Below are 23,746 nucleotides of genomic sequence, written 5' to 3' on the forward strand. Positions count from 1 at the left end.
AACAGCACTTAATTTAGTATTAAGTATTAATCAGTCCACTTCTGCAGATCTGTTTGTTTTGAGTTGTTCTCACCATCTCCACGTCACCGTCGGCCACTGCCCGCAGCAGCTTCTCCACCTGTCAATCACACACAGCGTCAGTCACCATGGAAACAGCAGCAGTTGATTGCAGTTCACTGAGCTGAACTGATGCTGCACCCATCGTCGTGAAGGGGTTTATTTTACAACAATGACCGGCTCGCTGTACATTATCCCACTTATTACACGGTTACTTACTTAAGAAATCAATAACTTTACACAAAAACAGTCCGCCAGAGTCCGACATAGAACTGTGCCCATAGCAACGGTCTGTTATACATAGCAACGGCCTGTTTTAAAGAAATAACAGACCGTAGAACGCTGTGATTGACCAATCAGAATCGAGTATTAAACAAAGCTGTGTAATAAAATGTGATATTGAAATGTAAAAACAATAAAATAAACAATTATTTATAGTAGAAGAAACGGTCATGTTTTGAACGAATCACTATTATATAGTATAATGTGATGATGGTGGATGCAACGAAGATTTTTGACAGATTGCTGGTGTTTCCGCCCTTACAAGCAAAAGACTTGTTGCACTTTTGGCAACTAGCATTATCTGCAGTATAACCATTTTGTTGTCTCCGCCATTGTCGACTAAAGGTTCTGACCCACCAAGCCGACGGTCGGCCGTCGGACAGTTTGGGGCCGTCGGTGAGCGTCTGTCGGTCTAGCCTAAATGGAAACCAGAACGCTTCCTTTACCAAAATCTTGTCTCATTGTCAACATATGAATACAGAATCTGTTTATAGAGATTAACTACAACCAACAACTATTGTTGATCTACTAGTTTCTGAGATTTTGAGGTGAGCAGGTCTCTATTGGTCATTTAGAAGTGTTTCCTGTAGTATCAGGTTGTTCTTCTCTCTGTTACCTCTCTGTGTCGGACCCGTTCTCCCTCTGGTTTGGCCTCGGAGCCCATAGAGGACGTGCTGGAGACGGAGGAGCGACGGCTGCTGCAGTCTGAGGCCAGAGGGGAGCGACTGGGAGACTGAGGAGAGGAGATATATATAAACACAAATATGTATAAATACAGGTTTTTCACACATGCTAAAACTACAGTATTTTTGAGTTTTTTTTAGATGAAAGCTGCAATTATTAAACTATTAAATTAAACTATTAAATTAATGGCCAAATATTTTGATCGATTAATCAGTTTGAGTAATTTTTTAATTAAAAAAAAAAGAAAAATCTCTAATTCCAGCTTCTTAAAGGTGAATATTTTCTGGTTTCTTCTCTGTGGACAAAACGAGACATCCGAGGACGTCATCTTGGTCTTTGGGAAACACTGATCCACATTTTTCACCATTTTCTAACATTTTATAAACCAAACAACTAATCAATTAATGTGTTAAAAAATGAACATGAATATTTGGTGCTTATCAGGTCTGGACACTGTGACCTCTGACCCTTCAGCTTTACTTGACAGAGACATCACACTCACATCGACTCCGCTGCGCTGACGGCCGTTCTGATTCGACTGCAACAACACGAGGATCTGCAAGAAGATAAAACACACACATGTATCAGCAGCATAATATTTTCAGGAAGGCGGCAGCTAGAAGGAAGATGTTTCAGCATCTATTCATCTATATATCTATCTACTGATCTGAGGTCAAGTTCTCTCTGTTCCCACGACCCCGCCGCTCAAACACCTTCAGTTCCTGGAAACGGCAGCAGCTGATCAGATTATTGAAAATAATAAGCTCTGAAACATGAAAACATGTCAGTGAACATTGCTTTGATTTATTTTTTCCTTTAATTATCCGTGACCAGCAGCTTGTAGTAAATCTCTGTCCTTCAGTTCCCACATTTATCAAACTTCACTGCTCGACATGTAGTGATTTAGCTTCAAAGACTGAAAAAAAACAAAAAAGTAAAAGGACTAAAAGTCCCGGGACTTTTGGTGGAAACCCGGCTTAAGAGACAGAATCCTGCAAAGACTCAACAGTGAACAGTGAGGCTACAGAACATTTAGCTCCCGGTGTGCGTTGCTGACCTTGGAGTTGAGTGCACACTGCAGCGGTGAGTCTTTGCTCTTGTTGAGGATGTCGGTGCTCGCTCCGTTCTCCAGCAGCACCTGGATGATTCCCTCGTAGCCCCAGCGGGCCGCCATGTGCAGCGCCGTGTCGCCTTTATCGTTCTGCAGGTCCAGGCGGCACGTTTGGACGTCGTAGTACACCAACGCCTTCACACACTGACACACAACACATAATGAATGACCTCCATCACCTGGACTCACTGCACATCTCCAGCTGACAACTATTTTCATCATCAGTGAATACAGAGGGCTGCAGGGGGGAAGTTAGCGTTGACAAAAAGCCATTGGGTTTCGGATTATTGCAGAAAATAAACGAACGTTTATGATACTTACACGTTTTGTTAAACAAGATAATCTCCACAAATGAACACCACTTTATGATTTTTTAAGTGTAAATGCAATCGCCAGAAGTACAATGCTGACTTTTTTCCAGGTTTCAGGACTCATTCCTGCAATACTATATATCCATTACATTTTGCATTCATTGATTAGTCTATTACAGTAAAAAAAGAAACATGTTAACATTGAAAACAGTTAAGAACAAAGTAATGATGTAAATCATCTCACTTGAGAATCTAGAGTTTCTATTTGTAGACTGATCCAATGCTTCTAAACATTACTGTGGTAGAATATAATAATAATAATAATAATAATAATAATAATAATAAGTATATATACAGTATATACTGTATATGTTGAAGAACAAATAGGGAGTGCCGCACTGGGTCAAGAAACTCTGTGTTGGTGAGCGTTTTACTTACGTCCTCGTGTCCGTACATGCAGGCGAGGTGCAGCGGCGCGTTGCCGTTGTTGTCCTGAGCGTCCGTGTTGGCCTTGTAGTGCAACAGTAGCAGCTACAGGACAGAGAGAACAGTATGGATTAAGTTTAATATATATAATATATATATATATATATATATATATATAATATATATTTAATATATATATATATATATATTTAATATATATATATATATATATATATATATATATATATATATAAAAATATAATGGCCAGGACAGTTTTCCTCGCCAAAATTTTGCGCTAGTTTAAAGCTTTATTTAACCTCTGAAACATCGATTGCGTCATGCGTTAAATAAATTAGTGCCGTTAACAAATCTGCGTTAGCACGTTAACTTTGACAACCCTAATAATGTCAGTCATTTCATACATTCTTATTAGAAAAATAACAATTAGAGATGCTTTAAATCATCTTTCTGTAAGTGGAGGGTATTTTCATGATTCTTTTGTATTATGTTTCACACATAGTCAAATGCTGCGGTGTAGAATGTGTGTGTAAGTGTGTGTTATCACCGTGACTCCCTGGTATCCCCGCTGGCAGGCCAGGTGCAGCGGTGCGAGGGCGTGGTAGTCTGTGGCGTTGACCGGCGCTCCTTTACACACCAGCAGGTCGATCAGCTGGGACTGACCTGCCGCGCACACACGCAAACAAAAACATGTAAACTATCTTCAAAATCATAGTTGAAGAATCTCCTGTTTCATGCCTCTGTGTGTCTTAACAGCTGCTCACCGCAGATCGCAGCGACGTGCAGCGGAGTGTAACCTCGGTCATCTCTGGAGAACGGCGTGACGATGGATGGGTCGTTCAACCGCCTGCGACAGGAAGTCAAGTTACTTTACAGTGGTAGTTAATTACTCAACAGGTTAATTAGAGAATTTAAGAGCAGAAAACTGATCTCAGTTACAGGAATGAGTGCTGCTTGGCGGAATAAATAGATAAATAAAGATTTAAATGGTCTTTAATGAATAATTTGTCGTTGTAAACCTTTTGAGTACAGCATCAGAGAGTAAAGCAGCTGTGTGTCAAATGTACAAGTTCAAAATCACAACCCACTCACAGTTTTCTCAGGGTGATGTCAAGTATTTCACCGCAGATCTGACTCATGAGAACTTCAAGTACAAACTGGTCTGAATTTCACAAATTAAATGTGTTTGTGTACTGTATGAGTGTGTGTGTGTGTGTGTGTGTGTGTGTGTGGGGGGTTAAGTGGGAAGTGAAAGAGCAAACAGCTTTTCGTTCCTGATTCGAAAGGCTCTGATGCAACAAAGGAGAAAAAAGGGGAAATGAGGTTGAGTAGAAAAGAAAAAAAGACTGGGAAAAAAATTTCAGGTTTTGTCTCATTTCCAGTAAAACATGTGACTCTTAAAGGAGCAGTGTGTAGGATTTGGTGGCATCTAGTGGTGAGGTTGCAACCAACTGAAACTTCTCCCGTGTGCCAAGTGTGTAGGAGAACGACGGCGGCCGACGCGAAAACGTGAATGTACCTCTCTAGAAACAGGTCGGTTGGCTCCGGGAAGAGGACCCGCTCCCTATGTAAATTAGATGTAAACGACTCATTCTAAGGTAACAAAAACACAATGATTCTTATTATCAGGTGATTATACACTAAAGAAAATAAGGCTACACTCTGTTCCTTTAAAGCAGCTTCATTAATACATTTTATTTTCCTGCGTGTGTGTGTGTGTGTGTGTGTGTGTGTGTGTGTGTGTGTGTGTGTGTGTGGACGCTGACCCGGACAGCTGGAGGTCACAGAGGTCACAGGAGCAGAGAGGATGACACATCCTGACGTCCTCGTTGCTCTCTCCTTCACTCAGCAGACGTTGCACCTCTGCTTCATTTCCATTGGCTATGTGCTACAACACACACAACATGGGAGATATCAATACAATATTCATTCTTATTAATTGCAAATTGACTCATTTAATTTCTATGAGAACAATGTGTCGGCAGAAAGCGCATCCTAAATGAAGCCTAACATTTGCCACGATGCATTGCAGCTACAGCTGCAGTGATTAAGAAAATTAAAATGCGACTATTTTGATGATCAATTAATCGTTTAAGTAGTTTTTCAAACAAAAATGACAAATATTTGACGTTGCCAGCTTCCAAAATGTGAGAATTTACTTCCTTTCCTCATCTTAAATGATAGTAAGGTGGTCATTTTCACCGTTTTCTCATGTTTTATAGACCAAATGATTAATCTAGAAAACATAATTGGCAGATTAATCGTTCATGAAAATAACATCATGCAACTTCATCCAACAATGCCCTCTGTTGGTCAATATCACACAATATTATAACAGAAAACTACTCAAAGATCTCTGAAAGCTGCACTAAAATCTATGACTTTGACAGAGGCCGAAGGAAAGACAATAAAAAAAGTAGAGATGCACCGATTGTAATTTTTTTGTCTGATTCCGATCTTTTAAAAGTCTGAACTGACGATTCTGATTTTGGCAGATTTTCTTTCTTTCTAGAACTACAGTTGACAAACCTCTGACCTCAAGATGTGTGAATGAAAATGGGTTCTATGGGTACTCACGAGTCTCCCCTTTACAGACATGCCCACTCTATGATAATCACATGCAGTTTGGGGCAAGTCATAGACAGCTGATTTTTTGTATGCTAAATGCAATACCTGTGAGGGTTTCTGGACAATATTTGTCATTGTTTTGTGTTGGTTATTGATTTCCAATAATAAATATGTACATACATTTGCATAAAGCAGCATATTTTCACACTCCCATGTTGATAAGAGTATTAAATACTTGACAAATCTCCCTTTAAGAGATAAAGAAGAGATAAAAAATGTGCGATTAATCGCGATTAACTATGGACAATCATGCGATTAAATATTGTAATTGATTCACAGCCCTAGTGCCGATGCATTGTGGGACTAGCAGCCAGTGAGCCCTGCAGAGCGGCGGTTCAGTCTCTTTAGCTCACCTCAAACAGACAGTGGATGGGCGTGGCGGCGCTCTGAGACAGCAGTCTCATCCTCTCTTTGAACAACGCCTTGTCATTCAGCTCACCTGAACCCTGAAATACACGGAAACATGGATGAGCTTCATTCACATGCTGAGAAACAACAAACTGGGATGACTGTAATAAAAGTCCAGTTCCTGGTGAGTGTGTGTGACTCACAGAGTTAAGCCTCCCCAGGTTGATGTACTCCACTGCAGCCTCGAAGGTGCTCAGACAGTAGCTGAGCTCGTCTTTACTGGAGTGGCTGAAGCAGAAGTTCCTGATGTAGCTCAGGTTGGCCATCCTGAGGACAAACAACACAAATATTGAAAAATATTAAAACAAATAATATAAATATATATAATATATAATATAATATAAATATTACAAATTTTAAACCCTCCTTCCACTCTTTATTTACAGAGTTTGTACCATTCCTCTGCTCACATTCATGGTCAGAGGATCTAATTCGATTTGGACTTCATATCTCAACAACTATTTGATTAAATTTGATGATCCTCTGACTTTTCCTCCAGCTGGTTAGGGTGGTTGATGTTGTAATGGAACGAACAATTCACTTTCACTTCTTATCATTACACGACTGTTTCCTCCACACAATCCACAAGGTCAGAGGTCACAGTGAACCCCCGCTCCCTGCTCACCAGTTGGGGATTTCAGTCTTCACCAGCAGATAGAGGATGACAGAGAGCAGGTCGTCAGCACACACAGCCTCGATACTGACTGCAGAGAGACACACTCAGTCAGGCTTGGAGAGTAACACGATACATGAAGCGTATAAAAGGTAACACGTAATCAGATTATCCATACATTTAGTTAAAATTGTGATTATTAACAACATTACAATTTTAGAATACATTTTGAAATAAAGAACACACATTACAACACAAGTCTCACACAATGGCCTCTAACGTTAGTGAAAAGTGGAAATTGCTAATGTCTAGGAGGTAACCCGTGAATTGGGTTTGGAATTGAGTTTTTGCAGATCTCAGATCAGATTTCGCAATTCGCGGGTTTCCTTCTAGACGTGACCGTGGAAATTTCGCCATCATTTTGTACGTAAAGCAGAAAAGGGGAACAACATCACAGTACAGTGTAAGGTATCACAATGTGATGGGGGGTGATGTTCAGAGAAAAACTCCAAGATTAAATTTGTAAATCTACGAGAAAAAAAACTCATTCTCTGAGATTAAAATGACAAATATACAATAGTTATAACGCTATGCTAAAAAGTTGCTATGTAGTTGGTTGCACCAACAATAAATCCAAAAACACTGATCTCCAATTTGTTCCCGTTGTGTCCTAAAAAAGATCTAATAGAGGGGCTTTATGGCTCCAAGCTATAGACCAGACCAGCAAGGCGTCATCGCCGAGGCTGCGCTCCCTTTTGGGGGAAAGAAACTCGCTGTCACAGGAGAGAAAATGATGAAAAGCTGTTGGGTAGTGGGTTAACCGTGGACTACATTTTAAAGTAGCCTCCCAAACCTGCACTCAGCTCGGTGAAACACTGAAAACGCACAAGCACATGAAGTCCTGACGCTGCCGGACACTCTCCCTCTGTTCAAACCAAATTACTAAATTGGTCGCTTGACAAACATTAATTAGGAGCGGATCGTACAGCGCTGCAGGCGGACAGCGAGGGGTGTTGTGGGCCAATAAGCTTATATTCCCAAAGCAAACAGGACAAATACGTTAAAGGCTGACAGAGCAGGTATTGTCCTGCGTGCTGATCTGATTACAGACAGTGAGAGGACGCTCAGAGATCGCGGAGAGTTCAGTCCGCCTGTCCACAGAGGTCACCAGAAATAAATGTGTAGCAGAGATACAAAGACATAAAGGGGACTTTTTTTATAGTAACTAAATTTCATAGCGAATAGTACTCCTTGAATTTCAGCTTAAATCAATTGCTGCGGTTGTGACTCAAGACGCCATCTATGCACGCTGGCATGCCACTCCTGATTCCTGATAAACATTATAAAAAATAAGAGGAAACAACCATTTGTTTTCTCGTGATATCGGGTTGATTATCTCAAAATAACAAAACTTGTTTTCTTGAGATAACGAAATAAGTAACTCGTGATCTTGAGATAAAAAAAAATAGGGCTGTCAATCGATTAAAATATATAATCACGATTAGGGCGATAACGCGTTAACACAAATTTGTTTTACCGCCACTAATTTCTTAACGCATTAACACAACTTGTGATGTTTAGGGTTGTAGTGACTCAGTTTAAGAGCTAGAGTAAAGATACTGATATCATATGAAACTATAAAACCTAAAGAATCCATTGGTATCAACCATGTCATAGCTTATCTATGTCTAGCTTATCGCGAAGGAGGATAAATAATGCTCCAAACTTACTCTAAATTTTGGCGAGGAAAAACTGTCATGGCCATTTTCAAAGTGGTCCCTTGACCTCTGACCTCAAGATATGTGAATGAAAATGGGTTCTATGGGTACCCACGAGTCTCCCCTTTACAGACATGCCCACTTTATGATAATCACATGCAGTTTGGGGCAAGTCATAGTCAAGTCAGCACACTGACAGCTGTTGTTGCCTGTTGGGCTGCAGTTTGCCATGTTATGATTTGAGCATATTTGTAATGCTAAATGCAGTACCTGTGAGGGTTTCCGGACAATATTTGTCATTTTTTTGTGTTGTTAATTGATTTCCAATAATAAATATATGCATACATTTGCATAAAGCAGCATATTTGGCCACTCCCATGTTGATAAGAACTGCATGATTGTCCATAGTTCATCATGATTCCTTAGGTTTTCTAGTTTCATATGATTTCTTCAGTCCAGCTTTAAAACTGAGCCCACTATCTCCTCCAAGATCGGCAGCCCATCGTATTTTTTAAGGGTTAATTAAAAATGGCAAGTTATGTTAATGCGTTAAAGAAATAAGTGGCGTTAAAACAAATTTGCGTTAAGTCGTTATTAACACTAACTTTGACAGCCTTGACTGTTATCAACATATAAATGTGCAGCATCTTCTGACTAATAAGAGTTAAATCGCAGTAGAATTGAGTTACAGTCATCAGATTCATTCCGTTCAACCTAAACATCAGGAGGGTTATTGTTCTGATGCTGAGGTGGAGATCAGAAAACGTACCACTGGCTCTGGGCGTCTGGGTGGCGGTCAGGACGACTCGGCGCAGGCAGAGCAGTTTGAGGAGGGGGGAGGTCTGCTGGTTGAGCTGACTCAGCTCTCTCTTTGCCCGAGACAAGTTTATACTGCAGAAACACAACAACAGCAGAAAAAATACAATAACAGCTCTTTAGTTTGGAGATATATTTAGATGTAGATAGTCATAGTGAGCAGAATAGTTCATTCAGTTGGCACATTCTTTGTCTTATTCATTTATATTGAAGGATGAAATCAGTTTGCATCTTGGAGAACAAAGTACATGTATGGATTAATTGAGTCAATAAATTAAATCACTCAATCAATGAATGAATCTGAGATTTGAGAGACAGTTGTTGACAGCAAACTTTGAAACATAAAAAAATTACAAAAATCACAACAGTTTTGTTGTTTGTCTTCTGGATTTAATTTGACTCATCAATGTGGCGCTTCTTGGCGGATACACATAAGTTCTCAGACGTCTGAGTACTCTTGAATGCACCACACAACCTAAAATGTTTCACCTTCATAATGGTCCACACTAGTCCAGTCGGAGGACGTGGAACATAAACAGATGATGCATAAACATGTTGAACTGACCTGAACTCAGGTTTCACTCCCAGCTCTTTCTGCTGCAGCTCCTGTAGACTCCTGGTGGTTTTGTTGAAGGCAGCATCCTGAACAGACACGAGAGCATCGACATGAAAACACTCTACTCTCACATCTAGCGGCTGTTTCGTCTCTTTGCTTCTATACTCTTTGATCTTGTCGGTCAGAGAGAACTCAAACATACCTGGCTGGCTTCAAGCGTTCCCACGAAGTTAAAAATTAAATCATGGATACCATGATGAACATACATCTGGGATGAGAAGAAAAACATTTTAGTTCACACAACAGCTGTGAGGAAGTTTTTTTTAAGAAAAAGTTTAAATTCTCTGATTGGAGCTTCTTAAATGTGAATATTTTCTGGTTTCTTTACTCCTCTATGACATTAAACTGAATATCTTTGAGTTGTGGAGAAACAAGACATTTGAGGACGACGACGTTTTCACCATTATCTAACATTTTATAGACCAAACAACAAATCAATTAATCAAGAAAATAATCAACAGATTAATCGACAATGAAAATAATCGTTATTTGCAGCCCTAGTTCAGAGCCTGGAAAATCTCAGGTTACACCTTTAACTAAAAATACCGCATGGGTTTGTACACTCTGCTGTACGTTACACTCATTTAAAATCAAAGTCAAGAGCTTAATTTTCATCTGTGTTTACATGGAAATATTCATGTTGTCTGTCTGATAGTGAGCTCAGTTTTACATGAAACATGCTTCAGAAACAAACTTCAACCCATAAACACATGCGTCTTCACTGAAACTAGAGAGGGTGAGGTTGACATGTAATATCTCTGAGTAGTGATGTTACCTCTACCGCCTGTTTGAGGAGAGTCATCTGAAGCTCCTGCTTCGCCAGAAGTTTCTGTTAGAAAAAAAAAAAGAAACCCATTCATCAGAGCAGTAAATTCAGAGAGATGCGTCCTGACTCACTACTCAGGATGTGATGCAACTCCTCCTGTTACTGTGATCAGGCAGATAATTAAGACACAGAAGATCGTATTAGAGGCCTAACAGGACGCTCTGGTATCCTGTGGCGTCATTACTGATCTACATCTTCTTACCACAGTTCAGGGGTAACATCGTTCACAGCTCATGAAGGTCCTTTAAGCCTCTTCCACACATAGTTCCCGGTAAATTACTGGGATAAACTTTCAGGCCCCGTGGGTGATTTTTAAGGCTGTCCATGACCAAAGAAATTCTTGGTCAACAAACGCTGAAAAAATTTTAATTACTGCGGTGAGCCGCACTTCGCTGCTGCCTGGTGTGAATTTGGTGTAACACTCCTACGGTTTTGTTGACTAATCAATTAGTTCATTTAATCGACAGATCTGTGAAACAGAGTTTCTCCACAAAGAATAAAACAAAAACACCACTTTAAGGCTACATCCACACCATGATATCATTTGACACCAGTATCTTCATTCTAGCTTTAAAACAGAGCCCGCTACAACCTAAAAATCTGAAGTTGATGCGTTAAAGAAATTAGTGGCGTTAAAAACAAAAAAATTCATTAACGTGCTATTATCACAGTAACTTTAACAGCCCTACTACAAACGTCACTCCTTTCTGAATTCTTTCACAGCTCCTACACTATCGAAAGCTCCAGAGCAGCGACCGAGTGGAGATTGTGGTCTGATTGTTTTTGTCACCTGCTGCTCTGTAGGTCAAGAATAAACTTTCAATCCCAGTTGTTTTAAATGGGAACCGGTGTATTATGAGAGATCTTTCTAAGTGGGACATGTCCTGTTGAACTATTCTGTCATATTCAGTATAGAAATGTGAGTTTCCAAAGAAAATCCTGCACCTGAATTGAGTCTACATCTCTAACCCAACACCTCCCATTATCTCCAACAGCTGGTGCTGCAGGTTCAGGTTCTACTCACCAGACGAGAGTCTCTCAGCAGACACTGAAGACATTTAGTGTAAAGACCGTTCACTGAGTCCTGAGTGGAGAGAGAAGACAGGAGGGCTGTCAGTATATCTGTAATAAAATATTTTCATCTTCTAAAAGTCAAACTGAATTATTCTTCAGGTTATAATTACTGCTACAGGAAAAATTAAATGAGATTTTCTCCACTTTGACTGTCAAGACAATTCAAATGTTTAACGCTCAAACACAAAAGCTGCATTAGAATTTTTTAATAAAATGATTTGCTTTATGCTTTTTCTCCAAATAAGTCCTGCATGGTTAAAGTTTTATCATTAGAATGATATTTTAAAAAAACAGTTGAAAAATAAGTATAATGCAGAAAGGTAAAAGGAAAAAGAAATGGAATAAAAAGAACAGCTGAGGGACAAACAGGGAAGAAGAAGAAGAGGTGAGGAAAAGGAAGGAAGTGGCAGAAGGAAAGAGGACAAAGAAGAAGAAGATGGAAGAAGGATGAAGAAGACAGAACAAGGAAAAGAAGGTGAAGAAGTGAAAGGAAGAGTGTTTTGTCCTACTATGTGGTGTCGGAGTCCCTTCCTCTCCTGCTCTCTGAAGGCCTGACAGAAGCCGTGGATGAATTTGTCCAGTTTCTGGGCGTGGCGTCCCAGGAACTCCCTTACGTCCTCCAGGCTCTTCAGGCAGTAAGGGGGCGGCGGGCCCAGCTCGGCCGGGCTCGGCTCCTCCTCGACGGGCCTGGAGATGCACAGGATGCTGTAGCTCTGCTCCTGGTCGTTGTAGAAGGTTTCCTCAAACAGGATGGGGACCGATGAGGGAGCCGGGAAGTCGGACCCCAGCAGGACCTGCCTGTTCTGGATCCGCACCTCCTGGAACACACAACAAGACCAACACCTCTGGTTAGCAGGTGTACAGTATTTATTATAAAGGAAAGTACCCAAATCAGGATTATCATCATATTAAATAAAGTATTTAAATGTTTTAAAAAGGATAATCTTATGTTTTTCTATATTGTTCGATTTTTCAGCAAATCCCATGAAAAGACCCAAACCAACGACGTCTTGGTCCGTCTCTCTACACTTTCTGACTTCCTGTCTGTGTCTCTCATACTACATCCACACTAATACATTTTCGTTTTTAAACGCATAACTTTTGCTACGTTTATGGCTAGCGTCGACACTACAACGGTGTTTTTGAGCCCCTAAAACGGAGACGTTTGAAACCGCTGCTGACCTCGTTCTAGTTTTAAAAGTCCGGGGTTGCGTTTTAGTCTGGACGGAGAGAAACGGAGACCTTTGAAAACGATGACGCAGACACCCACGTTCAAGTGTTCATGGTAATGAATGAACAAGTCACCCAGTGACACAGTGAGGCTCATCGATGTGTCTTAATTCAGGAGGAAGAAGAGATATCCGGCTGTGAGATGCACAACAGACTGTGGGATGTCATGGGATTTACTTATGATCAGAAACATAATGAATATTTCCTGCCTGTCAGATTATGCTTATTAAAACATTTGGAACAGCCAACTCTTGTTTTAGTTACAGTTTTAGAAAAGTCACTTGATTTTGAAGTAGCTAACAAGATCATCATGCTTTTAAATCAGACTTTGAAGTTGGATCCAAACTGGACTTTTGAGCACACAACAGGCGTAGAGTTGTTTTGAATCTTGGGACAGAAACACTTTGTTTTAGTCTGGAACCACAAAAACAGGTTTTCACAGAAAAATGTCATCACAGGACGATAACATTAATAAAGTATTTATTATCAGGTTATTGTTGCACACATTATAACATTTGATATACTATATTAAATGATTACCAAATGATTTGTAAACCTTTAAGAAATCATTTTTAAAACCAGAAACCAATTATTAACCATTGACAAAGTGTTACAAATATCTAAATAATGTTTTGTAGATGCTTTAAAAAACATGTATTAACCATTAACAAATACTTGTAATATAGTATAGACAATGCTATAATGTGTGAAACAATAAACTGAAAGATGTTTATTACCAGTAAACTAACTAATTTTAATTAACTATCAATTTCCCATTTATTAATGATGGTTATTATAAAGTGTTACCGAAATGTTTGTTTTGTCGTCCTGTCAGAAAACTAATTTGTGAGTTTGAAGTGTCTCTGATGGAGCTGATGTTGATGAAGTGAAGATGAAGTGAAGCAGGACAAACCTTTCCATCCAGAGTCTGGTATCCGTCCTCCACCGGCTGCAGGACATAGCTGTCGAACTGAGAGTCTGAGAAGCTGCTGACGGTCAAACTTCCACAACACGGCACCAGAACCTGCAGGTGGGACACAAAACATTTAACTTCTCCATTCAGATTATAAATCACTCAACGCAGATTTAAACCGACCTATCTGAACTATATCCAATATTTCTGATTTGCTTCATCATAGTTCGTGACTTTGTGTTCACTCGGAACAGCAAAATTCTTTTTGTGGCTGGAAGTTGTCTTTTTAACAACACGCTGACAGCAGAGGAAACTGATCCCGATGATGTAGCAGAAAGGAGGAAAATCAGGCCTGACTTAAACATTGCTTTCTTAACTTTGTAAAACTAAATGTAACATATAAATACATAGATATAAATCGTACACCAGCAACTTGATAAGAAATCTTCAAAATTAACAGGAGTTCAAATTCAAATTCTTTTAATGCAGCAACAAATTGCTCCAAACTTCAATTAAAATTCCAGTCTATAATGTATTTAGCATACAAACATAGAATTGAATTTAATAGATCGGCCCCATTGTCACCGATATCCAATCCAGCTATTTGAGTCAGGATCAGCCCCATATCTGATCCGGTATCGGTGCATCCCTATCTTTTACAAGTGATCTTCCAGGTCAGCAGTCTGCTGTGAAATGCGTATTAGAAGCTGTAATCCAGTTAGATGCATTTTTCTGTGTTGTGCTGATGTTTTGACGATGTGCAGATCATCTGAGTTTCCAGAGGAGTCCTGATGAGTCAGAGCTGCTGCTGGCCGACATTAAGACATCTGATCCTCATCTGATGACATGTTTTAACAAGCAACTATGCTGTCGTTTAGGTCATTTGATATTTGGGGATTTTCACAGCGGCTGCATCTTCTTGCTTGGCTTTTAAAGTTTCGTCTGACTGACAACCTTAAATAAATGTAAATCTAATTCTGTCACCTTCCCCGAATAATCATGTATCTATATAACCGCAGACTGTATTATACTAAGTGGACGTGGTCACCGTGACGTCACCCGTTGGTTTGTGGACTGTGGTTTTGAAGCCTCGAGTTCGGCATTATGGACGTCTCCATCTTGGTTTTTGTCCGTTTCCTTCTTGGTTTTTGGCCGCCGCCAGCTTGTTTTTTTGCGACCAGAAGTGACACGAGAGGGTGGAGCTAAGTACAACCGAACGCAGAATTTTTAGACGACCTAAATGTTCTAATTAACTTTGATGAACTGAAAACACACTGTGAAAGGGTTAAAGTTCTACGACGAAAACACGGACAACTCCCAGACCGGACAACGCCGTGGTAGCGACCTGTCAATCACAAAGTAGCCCCGCCCTAAAGCATCCCCTGCTTTATGGTCTATCTGACTCTAAATGGGACCATAATTTACTAAATGAACATCATGCTGTAGTGAAGAAGACTTGAAACTAGAGATTGAGACCATAAACTCATGTTTACAATGTTTACTGAGGTAATAAATCAAGTGTGAAGTAGGCTCATTTTCTCATCGACTCCTATACAATCAAATTTATTTTAGCAACCAGAGGAGTCGCCCCCTGCTGGCTGATAGAAAGAATGCAAGTTTAAGGCTTCACTTCTCAGACCTGGAGGTTGCCGCCTGATATAAACTGAGAAATGCATTGAGAGGGAAAGTGTGGGCTGAGAGAGGAGGAAGTAGCTGAGAGAGTGTTGAACCACAACAAAAAAAACATTGTTGAAGTGATAGCTCTCAAGACTGGAAGTGGTCCGACAGCTAAACTCGTAGTTTCACTTTCAAACTGAGTCGCCTCTGTCTCCTGATCGGACACATTTTAACACCAGTAAGGAGTCTTACCAGGAAATGTGTTTTGCCTTTTCCTGGCATCCCATACCCACATTCATTACTATGGAGGACGGAACCTGCCAAAATAATAAATAAATGGATAAATAAATATGTCATTAAATGTAGCAAAAATAACACAAAAAATAAATGTAGTCCTTAATGAATTGATAAAATGTGACATAAATTGATATTTTCTGTTTTAATTTGCTTTTTTATTTATTTATCTTTGTATTAATACCCTAATTTATTTACTCTTATGTTTAAATTTCCCTTTGATGTATTCTTCTTATTTTTTTATTTTTTTTTATTTTTTTATTTATTTATTATTTATTTATTTAATATTATTTTTAAATGCATATATTCATTTATGTATTTTTGCAATTATTTATTTGTCCACAATTTTCCCTTTGCATTTCACCCTTTATTTATTTGCACAAACTTATTTATTTCTCTATTCTTTTCTTTATACATTTATTTACCCATTTCTCTATGCATAAATACAAAAATAAATGCAAAAATAAAGAATAAATAAATAAAAAAATACATAAATGTAAAGATTAATAAAAATAAATACATAAATAAATAAAAGGGAAAATGAAACAGAAGAGTAAATAAATAAGAGAATTAATACAAAAATAATTATAATTTATGTCACATTGTATCAATTAATTTATGGCTACATTTATTTTTAATATTATTTTTGCTACATTTAATGACATATTTATTTATCTATGTATTTTTTATTTTGGCAGGTTCCGTCCCCCATACATTACAGTCCCTATTAGACAGAAACCCAGCAGTATTACCAGGAAACACTCGACTGCCATAAACAAGCTCCAAAATGCAATCTGAGAAAGACGCTGACATCATAGTGAGCAGTTCCTCATTCCTGAGAAGCCAGGTCTAACAAATGAAGTCAGGATGGATGGTCACATTCAGCTGATAAAAACTGAAAGACTGAAGGATGACACATTAAGCTGGGAACAAACATTAAAGACTGAATTCAACCCAGACTGGACGCCCGTCACATGACGACTGTCTCCCACCAGTTTAGTCTTGGCAGCCAGAAAGCAGCACAACACACTGCACAACAGGAAGACTCTGATTAGAGGAAACACCTGCACCAACACAGACATTCATCACAGAGATGTCTTGCTAAGTTAAACTGCAATCCAGGCAGCAGTGGCAAAGGGAAAGAAACTGAGGAAATTTAGATGAGATGGTGGATGAAGAGATGATCGTAAAACGGACTATAAACTGGTCATTAAACACAAACAGAGAGAGCTGCAGGAGAGGCGGACTTCAGGTGAACTGTGGCTCACCACTAAAACCCCATGAAGTGGATTATTCTAACACTATTAACTAATCACACTACTTTGACATTTGCTTGTTGTTTTTGTTTGTTTGTCCAACTTGGCTCAATCATTCGTCACGGCAACTCATAATCGGCTCAACAACTGTAATGTGTATACCCAGCATTACCCAAACACAAATGTGGAGAACTATAAAGGACTAGGTTTTAGCGCACTAAATGCTTAACCCTCTGAGACCCACAAAAGATCTGTTTTTGTCTTTTTTTAGGGTGGTACAGGGGGTCTTTAGGGGGCGATAGCAGGTCAACAGTAGATGTTACATAAAAGTGGTGTACATCATCATGAAAACTGGGAACCTGGAGATTAATTTGAGATGCAGCTCAGCACTGTGTCAACTTGTTCTACTCATAAATCATAAAGAAACATGAATGAATTAATTTAAATAAGTTGTGAAAGTGTATACGGGTTAAGAACATTATGATAGAAGTATATGATGGTCATTCCCATGCTCTATTATGTCTCATAAATTGTTGCAGCAATTTTTGGGTTGATTTGTTACACAGATTTGGTGCTTTAGTGGTATCCTTCAGAAAAACACTCTTAACAGAGCAGGTAACAGGTAACAGGTGTGACTCACGATGCCGTGGAGCTCTGCTACTCGGCTGCAGAGGTCCGGTCTCTGCTTCTCCAACGCCAAGTAGAACTGATTCTTCAGGATGTTCTCATCATATACAGCCATAAGGAGCTGGAGGTCTGGATCCTGGAGAGGATAATGGAAGGAACTCATTAACGTGGTTAAACAAAAGGTGCTGCTTGGTCAGACGACATTTAAAGGGGACATATCATGAAAAACTCACTTTCTCATGTCACAAACAGTGAAATAAGACAACCCAGTCAGTTCTTTATGGGCTGCCATTCAGATGTGGCTCCCCTTCCTATGTCACATGCAGGCGCATTAGAATATATCGCCACAGCTTGAGAACTACCTTTGCAACGGTCCACCATATTTTTCTCTCAAGCCAATCAGAGCAGACTGGGCCTCTTCAGGAGTTTTACTTCCTGTTTTTTTGGCAAGGCCTACGGAAGGAGGCTGGGACAGGGGCGGACACGGGTCTTGGGGTTTGGGGTTTAACACATGCGCAGTGCAACTGGAGCTGCAGTCGTGCATTGCGATTGGCTCAATTTCGGCGAGGGCAGACCAGATTTTACTTGTTGTGGACAAAACAAGACATCTGAGGAAGTCATCTTGGGCTTTGGGAAACACTGATCCACATTTCTTGCCATTTTCTGACATTTTATAGACCAAACAACTAATTGATTAATTAAAAAAAATAATCTCTAGATTAATCGACAATGAAAATAATCGTTAGTTGCAGCCCTAAACTCAGGGTAACCCATCCGATAGTTGTTGAGATAATTCAGTCTAGTGGACCAATAGACCATCGTCACCATGCCCAGAGCAGTACCACCATCATCAGCTCCTCTAACTATAAATACATATTATTAATAGATAAAGTATGACAGTGACTTCTGAGTTTCCGATCAAAAACACATGTAAATACTGGACATTTGTCAAGCTACAGCTGATTGATGTTTGAGGAAAACAAACCTAAATAAAGCAAAACTGATCTTGTGATTCGTTGGCATCTCCAAATTTATTATTATTATTATAATAATATTAACCACTTTGTTCGAATCATCAGCTGAGACTGAAGCTGCCAAACAAAAAGTCCCCTTCAGACTGTTTTCCAGAATATTTATAACTGTTTTTCCCCAGTTTCTCTGCCAGTTAGCAGAATTCTTTCAGAGATGCAGCTGTAAAACGTAAAGAGCTGTACGGTGTTTTAAAAATTACGCAGTAAAATACTCAAGTATTTAAAATGTCACTGGATGATTTTGGTGAAAATCAACTAATCATTCATTTTGACAGGAGATCTGTTCACCGTGAAATCTTGTCAAGCTGCTGATGGACAGACGATAACATTACTCAGTCCCACATATTTTATAATACAACATTTAACATTTTTTAGTTAAGGGATTCTGGAAAGTTATTAAAATACATCCTGAAGGGATCATGAATGTCTGAAACAAATTACATGACAATCCTTTATTTTCTATTAATATTTCTTTAAATTATTTTTTTAATATTTTCATTTAGTCATTATAATAATAAAAATAAAAATAATATTATTATTATTATTATTATTATGATGTAGTTAAAGTATATTTGATACAAGTATTGGTTCATTATCAATAATATATCATTACCACATTTTTTTCTATAATTATTCATTTCTTATGTTATTTTATTTTATTTTATTTTTCTGGTTTCAATATTTGTTTTAAAAACAAAAAAGAAATGTTGATACACGTTGGAATTGAATTATAAAATAAAGCTTTTCGCTTATAAAAGAAAAAAAATCATCACAATCCATCAAACAGTTGTTGAGATATTTCACTCAGAAATGTGAACCTCATGGTGGCGCTAGAGAAAAATCAGAGTATCACCAAAGTTAGTAGGATTCATCCTCAGGGGAACATGAATGTCTGAAATTTCATGGAAATCAATCCAACAGTTGTTGAGATATTTCAGTCTAGCCGTGCCGCTATCATGTCTTAAAACTAACAATACACATTTTAACACTTTATCCAATCGCCTGTCTTAACTACAAACCAGCAAACCTTATTCCAGATGCACCAAATTACATTTAAAAAATACTTAAATTCATCCATCAAGGAGAAATTACGCAACAAAGTCTGTAAACAACACGTCAAATAATATAAATCCTACACAAATAAACAAGAAATACAAAGAAACGATGGTTTAAAACATGACCATAATAATGAGAAGTGTTAAACAATAAAAATATTGTCTTGTCATCTGAACAATAATAATAAATAAATGCTTCTGAGGGCATAAGTACAATAGATCTGATCTATATGCGAACATATATCTCAATGATGTAGCAGCCTAAACAGATGGATCTATTCCCGCTGTCTCAACTCACCTCATCTCTCTGCTCAGAGATCAGCTTCACCCTCCCTCAGCTCCAGTACAGTCAAACTTGGAACCAGTCCAGCAGAGACAGACCAGACTCCCCACCGCAGCTCAGCGGGGAGGAACCTGAGGAATGAGTCACGTGACCCCCTCATGGTCCTCGTGACCTCACAAGCTTGAAGCTAACGGCGTATTCAGTCAGTGGTGCGGAGGAATGTCTGCCCCCTCTAGCCAGACACACCGTGACATCACACACTCTAGATTACCACCATCCAGCTGCTGATGTATCAGCCTGAAGCTTAAAATGTGTGTGAACGGGAGGATTGCTCCCGCAGCAGCAGAACAAACAACCAACAGTGAGGAGATTAAGGTCAAACATCCAAACTATGTCTCCTGACCACACACATCAGGCTGAGACCATCAATAGTTTGATTTTTAGATACTCAGAACTTAAAAATCAAGACTTCACTTCCAGGGCGTCCCGGTGATAAAGATGCCGCTCACATGTCCGGGAGTTGTGATCTTTGTTGCATGAATCCACAAAATAAAAGTGGGAAAAGGCTTCACTAACAGGTCTAAAATCGTTATTGACAAACAATTTGCAACATGTTCCAAGTGCCACAGAATAGATGTGTATTTTAGTTATTATAATACACAACATCATCAAGTGCTACAGGTTGAAATCTCCTGCTCTAGTTCAGATTTGTGTAGCCCTACAGCTCTGGTTTCTTTTGCCAAACCAAACTCCATTTAAAAATCTGGCACTTTAGTGTTTTTCTTTGTTTGACACAAGTAAAATGCACAAAAAAAATGTAAATCTGACACGTTTAGAGAATATTTGGCGTCTTTTGATACATTCGACAAATTAATTATTCTTCTGACTGAACTGAACTTAATAACATCTCATGTTTTTGCCTTTAAAAACTGCTCGATCACGCCATCCTTTGTGTAATAAAATATAAGTGGAGGTGAACCAAATTCTCTGTGTTAGAATATAGGGATTTTAAATAAATAAAGTATTTATTATTTAGGGCCAATACTCCCTGAGATATCGTGGTGTACAAATATGGAACACCGAAATACATGTTATCAAGAGCTTGTTATCCTTAGACCATTTTCAAAGGGAATTATCATCACATGATGTCTAATTATCTTTTGATATGTTTAAATGTATTTTCTTTTTTTTCTGTACTGTATTTTGTATGTATTTCATTGTTTTTATTGGATTGTTTTCCACTGTTTGGTTAGTTTTTCTGCACATTTTGTGTACTTCTTGTTGTTAAACCTTTGTTGTATTTTTAAAATGATGTTAGTTGAGATCTTTCTTTCTTTTTTGTTATTGTTTTTTTTTTCTCCTGGGGTTGGGTGGAGGTCCTTTGTATAAGCCTGTGGCTTCTTGACCTCCTGACACATTTCTTGTTTTGTTTTTTTCATTTACTGGATTTTGTGCAGTTTTATATATGTGCAAATAAATAAATATGATAGGATATATTTTCTTTTCTTCTGTACTGTTTTTTTAATGTATTTTATTGTTTTTATTGGATTGTTTCCACTGTTTGGTTAGGTTTTTCTGCAGATTTTGTGTACTTCTTGTTGTTTAACTTTTGTTGTATTTTTAAAATGATGTTAGTTTAGAGGAGGTCCTTTGTATAAAAAAGCCTGTGGCTTCTTGACCTCTCCTGACACATTTCTTGTTTGTTTTTTTCATTTACTGGATTTTATGCAGTTTTATAAAAAAAATAATAAAAAAATAAATAAAAAAAATATTTAATCATGATTTTCAAGAACTCAACTTTAAGAGTTTAAGAGTTGACTCAACTCAACTTAAATGTCACATTTTTTGAATGGAGTTTGGTTAACTCAGGGCTCAGTTGTGGGATTAGCTGAAGCTTTTAAACAGCAGTCTCCAAGGCGGACATCACAAGTGACAGGGTATATTTTGGTAAATGAAATGCTAAGGCTGGAGAATTAGATATTCCTGCTTCTAACGTGACTCAGGCTCACAAACTGGGGACCGGAAGTAGCCTGCTAGCTACAAACAAGACTGTAGCCTCAACGCGTTATCTTATCAACGTGTTATCATGGTCAACTAGTAACCCGTCAGCTAGCAGGAGCGATGGTTAACAAGATGAGTGTTTTACCTGTTATCAGTGAGAGCCTCAGGTCATCCGGGTTTGGGCATGGCAGAGATAAACCGAGAGAATCCGGGACAAACCGGGACAAACCTCTCCAGCAGCCTGTCAGTCAGTAGAGCTGTTTACTGTGATCAGCTGGTCGTTAGCCTCTGCTCCGGGTTCTGCTGCTTCTTCTTCTACTTCTTCTTTGATGTTTATTGGCGGTTGGTAAACCAGCTTATAGGTGCATTACCACCACCTACTGGACTACTGGAGTGTGGAGCAGGAGATTGGCAGGAAAAAATAATACTAATAATTTTTTAAAAAAGAAATAAAAAATAATATTTGTTTTTAATCATTTTTAATAATAACAATTATAATACTACTAATAATTAAATTCTCTCCATTATTCCTGTTGCCATAATATTACGAGAATATAGTCATAATTTAACGAGAAAAAAAGTCGTAATATAACGAGAATAAAGTCATAATATTACGAGAATAAAGTCATTATATTACGAAAATAAAGTCATGTTACTAGAATAAAGACATAATATTACGAGAATAAAGTCATAATGTTACTAGAATGAAGTCATAAAATACCGCCCCCTACTGGACTGGAGTGTGGAGCAGTAGATTGGAAAAAAAATAAATACAAATAAAATAAATAAATAATTAAAAAAAAAACCAAACAAATAAAAAATAAAATAAGATAAATAATTATTAATAATAACAATATTAATAATAATTAAATTATCTCCATTATTCCTGTTGCCCTTAAGTAATTAATAGAGAATAGAGAATAGAATAGAGACTTCAGAACTAAACATGCAGAAGCAGCGTTCAGTTTTTATGCACCAAATATTTGGAACAAGCTCCAGAAACCTGCAGGACCAACTCCAACTCTGAGTTCTTTTAAAACAAAGCTTAAAACTTTCCTGTTTGCTGCTGCCTTTTATTAAACCAGATAATGATCTTATACTGCACAAGACCTTTTACTCATGTGTTATACTCTATTTTAGCTTCTATTTTTAACTTGTTTTTATTTTCTAATCTTTAATGTTTTTATAACTGTTTTAATTATGTCTTAATGTTCTTTTGCACTTTGTCGCAATGTTCTTGAATGTTTATGTAAAGCTTTTGAATTGCCCTGTTGCTGAAATGTGCTCTACAAATAAAGCTGCCTTGCCTTGTCTACTGTACAAGAGTGTGTAACATGTCATTTTACACATTACTGCTACTCTTAAATTCTACCCACCAATCCTGTGTCTCTTAAGAACATTAATCGTGCCTAAATAATAATATAATATAATAAATATAATATAAATAATAATAATAGTCCACTAAATTTGTAAATTTTTCTAATCAAACAAAGGAAAATGTTATATTTGGTACAGTTGTGAAAGATCCGGTTACATGACCTGGCAATCAATTCCATAATCATTCTTGGAAAGTTTTTTATACATAAAAATAGATTCCTGAAAACAAGACCAAATTTCTATGTTTTCCATAAGGAGCTGTGTCTTTACTTTTCATCTCTGAAACTTATGAAGAAAAAGAATGCTATGAAGCTTTCAATGTTAGTTGAGGACCATAACCGTACAGAGAACCCCTATAGCACTATTAGCACTATTCACACATTCCCTTACTTTTGTTTTTGTTTTTTCTCTTTTTTTCATCCACTCTTATGCACTGTACGCCAATTTCCAGGCTTGTCTGTTCCCTTGTAGAT

The 23,746-nt window shown here is 38.1% G+C and overlaps 1 protein-coding gene across 7 annotated transcripts in view; it reads right to left on the reverse strand.

Moving 5' to 3' along the window:
• ankrd27 (ankyrin repeat domain 27 (VPS9 domain)) overlaps window positions 1-22,249 on the reverse strand; it is a 28,601-nt gene extending 6,352 nt beyond the window's left edge. For 3 of the 7 annotated variants that reach the window (XM_074633494.1, XM_074633495.1, XM_074633490.1), the window contains exons 1-21: window positions 22,042-22,211; window positions 17,540-17,662; window positions 13,733-13,843; window positions 12,099-12,407; window positions 11,540-11,599; window positions 10,465-10,518; window positions 9,832-9,897; window positions 9,639-9,715; window positions 9,027-9,148; window positions 6,552-6,630; window positions 6,070-6,193; window positions 5,872-5,964; window positions 4,657-4,778; window positions 4,410-4,454; window positions 3,655-3,737; window positions 3,438-3,553; window positions 2,884-2,976; window positions 2,081-2,278; window positions 1,526-1,579; window positions 956-1,072; window positions 74-118 (exon numbers count right to left, since the gene is read on the reverse strand). In XM_074633494.1, the coding sequence (XP_074489595.1) occupies window positions 74-118; window positions 956-1,072; window positions 1,526-1,579; window positions 2,081-2,278; window positions 2,884-2,976; window positions 3,438-3,553; window positions 3,655-3,737; window positions 4,410-4,454; window positions 4,657-4,778; window positions 5,872-5,964; window positions 6,070-6,193; window positions 6,552-6,630; window positions 9,027-9,148; window positions 9,639-9,715; window positions 9,832-9,897; window positions 10,465-10,518; window positions 11,540-11,599; window positions 12,099-12,407; window positions 13,733-13,843; window positions 17,540-17,641 (2,070 nt within the window). In that variant the 5' untranslated portion in view covers window positions 17,642-17,662; window positions 22,042-22,211. Of the gene's footprint in view, window positions 1-73; window positions 119-955; window positions 1,073-1,525; window positions 1,580-2,080; window positions 2,279-2,883; window positions 2,977-3,437; window positions 3,554-3,654; window positions 3,738-4,409; window positions 4,455-4,656; window positions 4,779-5,871; window positions 5,965-6,069; window positions 6,194-6,551; window positions 6,631-9,026; window positions 9,149-9,638; window positions 9,716-9,831; window positions 9,898-10,464; window positions 10,519-11,539; window positions 11,600-12,098; window positions 12,408-13,732; window positions 13,844-17,539; window positions 17,663-19,910; window positions 20,061-22,041 lie in introns of those variants that run through there. The other 4 variants (XM_074633491.1, XM_074633492.1, XM_074633493.1 and 1 more) reach the window with 4 other exon arrangements.
• Between the last annotated feature and the right edge of the window lie 1,497 nt (window positions 22,250-23,746).

Source organism: Sebastes fasciatus, chromosome 4 (genome assembly GCF_043250625.1).
Source record: "Sebastes fasciatus isolate fSebFas1 chromosome 4, fSebFas1.pri, whole genome shotgun sequence".
Lineage (NCBI taxonomy): Eukaryota > Metazoa > Chordata > Actinopteri > Perciformes > Sebastidae > Sebastes > Sebastes fasciatus.